The sequence below is a fragment of the Mastomys coucha genome, unplaced genomic scaffold (assembly GCF_008632895.1).
Source record: "Mastomys coucha isolate ucsf_1 unplaced genomic scaffold, UCSF_Mcou_1 pScaffold15, whole genome shotgun sequence".
NCBI lineage: Eukaryota > Metazoa > Chordata > Mammalia > Rodentia > Muridae > Mastomys > Mastomys coucha.
In genome coordinates, this window is record NW_022196897.1 from 59,337,221 (window position 1) to 59,339,746 (window position 2,526).

The 2,526-nt window shown below is 43.6% G+C and overlaps 1 protein-coding gene across 1 annotated transcript in view; it reads left to right on the forward strand.

Annotated features, from left to right (window-relative positions):
- Positions 1–2,230, forward strand: part of Cdca7 (cell division cycle associated 7) — a 10,671-nt gene extending 8,441 nt beyond the window's left edge. The window contains exons 6-8 of the mRNA XM_031373204.1: positions 6–68; positions 495–631; positions 925–2,230. Of these exons, the coding sequence (XP_031229064.1) occupies positions 6–68; positions 495–631; positions 925–955 (231 nt within the window). The 3' untranslated portion in view covers positions 956–2,230. The remainder of the gene's footprint in view (positions 1–5; positions 69–494; positions 632–924) is intronic.
- The last annotated feature ends 296 nt before the right edge of the window (positions 2,231–2,526 follow it).

Sequence of the window (2,526 nt, forward strand, 5' to 3'; positions counted from 1 at the left end):
GCCAGTTCTGTGGTCCCTGCCTTCGAAATCGCTATGGCGAGGAGGTCAAGGATGCTCTGCTGGATCCGGTAGGTGCCTGCAATATGTGAGGAGGGGCTTGAGCTCTTGGTGTCAGGAGACCACAGGGTGATGCTGCATGAATATAACTGTCCAGAGAGCTCAGGGCTGCTGCCCAGAGAAGTTGACTGGTGATGGTTGTGTAACTTTCTTGAACTGTATTTTATGGTGTGTATGTCACTGTGTGTGTGTGTGTGTGTGTGTGTGTGTGTGTGTGTGTGTGTGTGTCTTGCTAGGGTTCACACCAAGGGTCTTACATATGCTAGGCAAATGCTCTTATACTGGACCAAAACCTCCTATTTTATGATTTATCTTTTTTTAAAAAATCATGGGTTAACTGGATTGATACTAAGTTTTTTAAAGACTAAGAAACCTAAACAAATGGGTGGAAGGAACATTGAGGCCTAGGCTCAGGGTGCTTTCCCACAATTCTTCAGAACTGGCACTGCCCACCTTGTCGAGGAATTTGCAACTGCAGCTTCTGCCGCCAGCGTGATGGACGGTGCGCCACCGGAGTCCTGGTGTATTTAGCAAAGTACCACGGCTTTGGGAATGTTCATGCTTACTTGAAAAGGTAACGGCCTTTTCTTTCTCTCTCACTTCTGAGCCTTCTGTTCATTTATGTGTCTCGAAAAAAGATGACAGAAGTCAGATGGCTGGTCTGGGGCAGGGAAAGGCTATTAGAAATGCATCTTTAGTGGAGTGGGGAGGTATATGTAAAATTCGGTGTGTGTGTCTAAGATGTGCATTGACAATATATGTTAGGGCTCCATAAAGACATTTTTTTTTTTAAAGAAAAGAATTTGACTTCCCAAAGAGAATTAATGGTTGAAAACCATCTTGACGTCTTCCTTTTGTCTTTCACAGTCTGAAGCAGGAATTTGAAATGCAAGGGTAGAGCCTGAAGATTGTCTACCTGCCTTTGGCCTCTGAAGGCTCTCTTGTTCTTGACAATTATCATCGATGGAAACCTGAGTAGGAATCTTGACCATCATCTGTCTTAGAACTCAATCGGGTTGATCTTGTAGCTCACACTTGTTTCTGAAGCATCATGAAAAGCACACTGCTCATTACATTTCAGCTATATGTAGTGTCTCAGAGCTTGCCCTGGCCCCACCTTATAGCCTCCCTGGTCTTTTGCCACCGCTTAGATTTTGAGCTCTCTCTTTTTTTTTTTTTTGAGACAGGGTTTCTCTGTGTATCCCTGGCTGTCCTGGAACTCATTCTGTAGACCAGGCTGGCCTCGAACTCAGAAATCCACCTGCCTCTGCCTCCCAGCAGCTGGGATTAAAGGCTTGAGCCACCACCACCTGGCTCAGATTCTGAGCTATCTTTACGCGGCAGTTTGAGAATGTGTTTGATCAGGACATACCCAAGCACTTTGGGGTACAGTAGCATTGTGAAGCAACGGTTATGGTGAATTGCAGGCAAGAGCCCTTTAAGTTGTTTACACAGAGTCAAGGCATATGGTTTAGTGTCTAGTGTCTACATTGGCTGATATTTTAAATGGAAAGGCCAAGGCACAGAGGTCTAGAAACCAAGTGGAAAAATTAGTTGTTGTAAAATGGAGTATGGCCACATTGAATAGCTTTCTGGAGAAATACAACTCTTGGATGCCGTGCTCAGTGCACACCTTGTCACAGCTGACACAGTTGCTGCTGTCACCTGGCTTATGTGGTCACCCAAAGGTTTGTGGTAATGTGATACTATAATTCCTTAAATTGCTGTAGAAAAGACGTTCTGGGAAATTAAGATGATAGCTCTGCAATGGGCTGATTTGAAACCTTGGTGACGTTTAATAACGTCACTTTAGATCCTGCCAGTTTCCTGAAGAGGTAACTCTGGGGGTTGTGTCCAGGGTTTCTGTTTAGGTTTTTAAACACTTTTGGAACAATGAGAAGTGACCTGTCAGAGATGGGTACTTTGAACTACTTGTTAATGAGTTACCTCTGCCAGTCTAGTTTATGGGCAGGTGCCTCAAGTCACGCTCCCTCCCCCTTCCCTGTAGGCTGGTCATTCAGTACTGGTGACTAAGTGACTGATCCCCTCACTGTGTAGCCTGTTGCTGTGCCCTCTGTACTCTGTCTGTGACGCTCAATTGGATCTTGAATCCTTCAGTGTAATGCTTTTTATACAAAGGTTTTTATTTTAATAATAAAACATTTTGTTCTAACTTGTGTGTTTATTTTTGTTTAAAAAAGTTTCAATGTTACTTTTTCCCATTTGCTTTGAAAGGGTGTTTCTGCCTCTTCTAAAGAAGTTTCTGAGGTCCACAGCCAACTTTTATACAGGGTCTCATTTGTTGATATGACTCTTAGCTGGAATCTCAAAGTGAACAAGACAGCCACATTGGCTGACTACACAACATGCGCCTGGGGAAGTTTTATGTTATATTTCCTTTATCGTTTGCAGCCCATTGTTGACAGTACTTGAGCGCTTCTATCCGCTTTTCAAATACTTAACAAGACA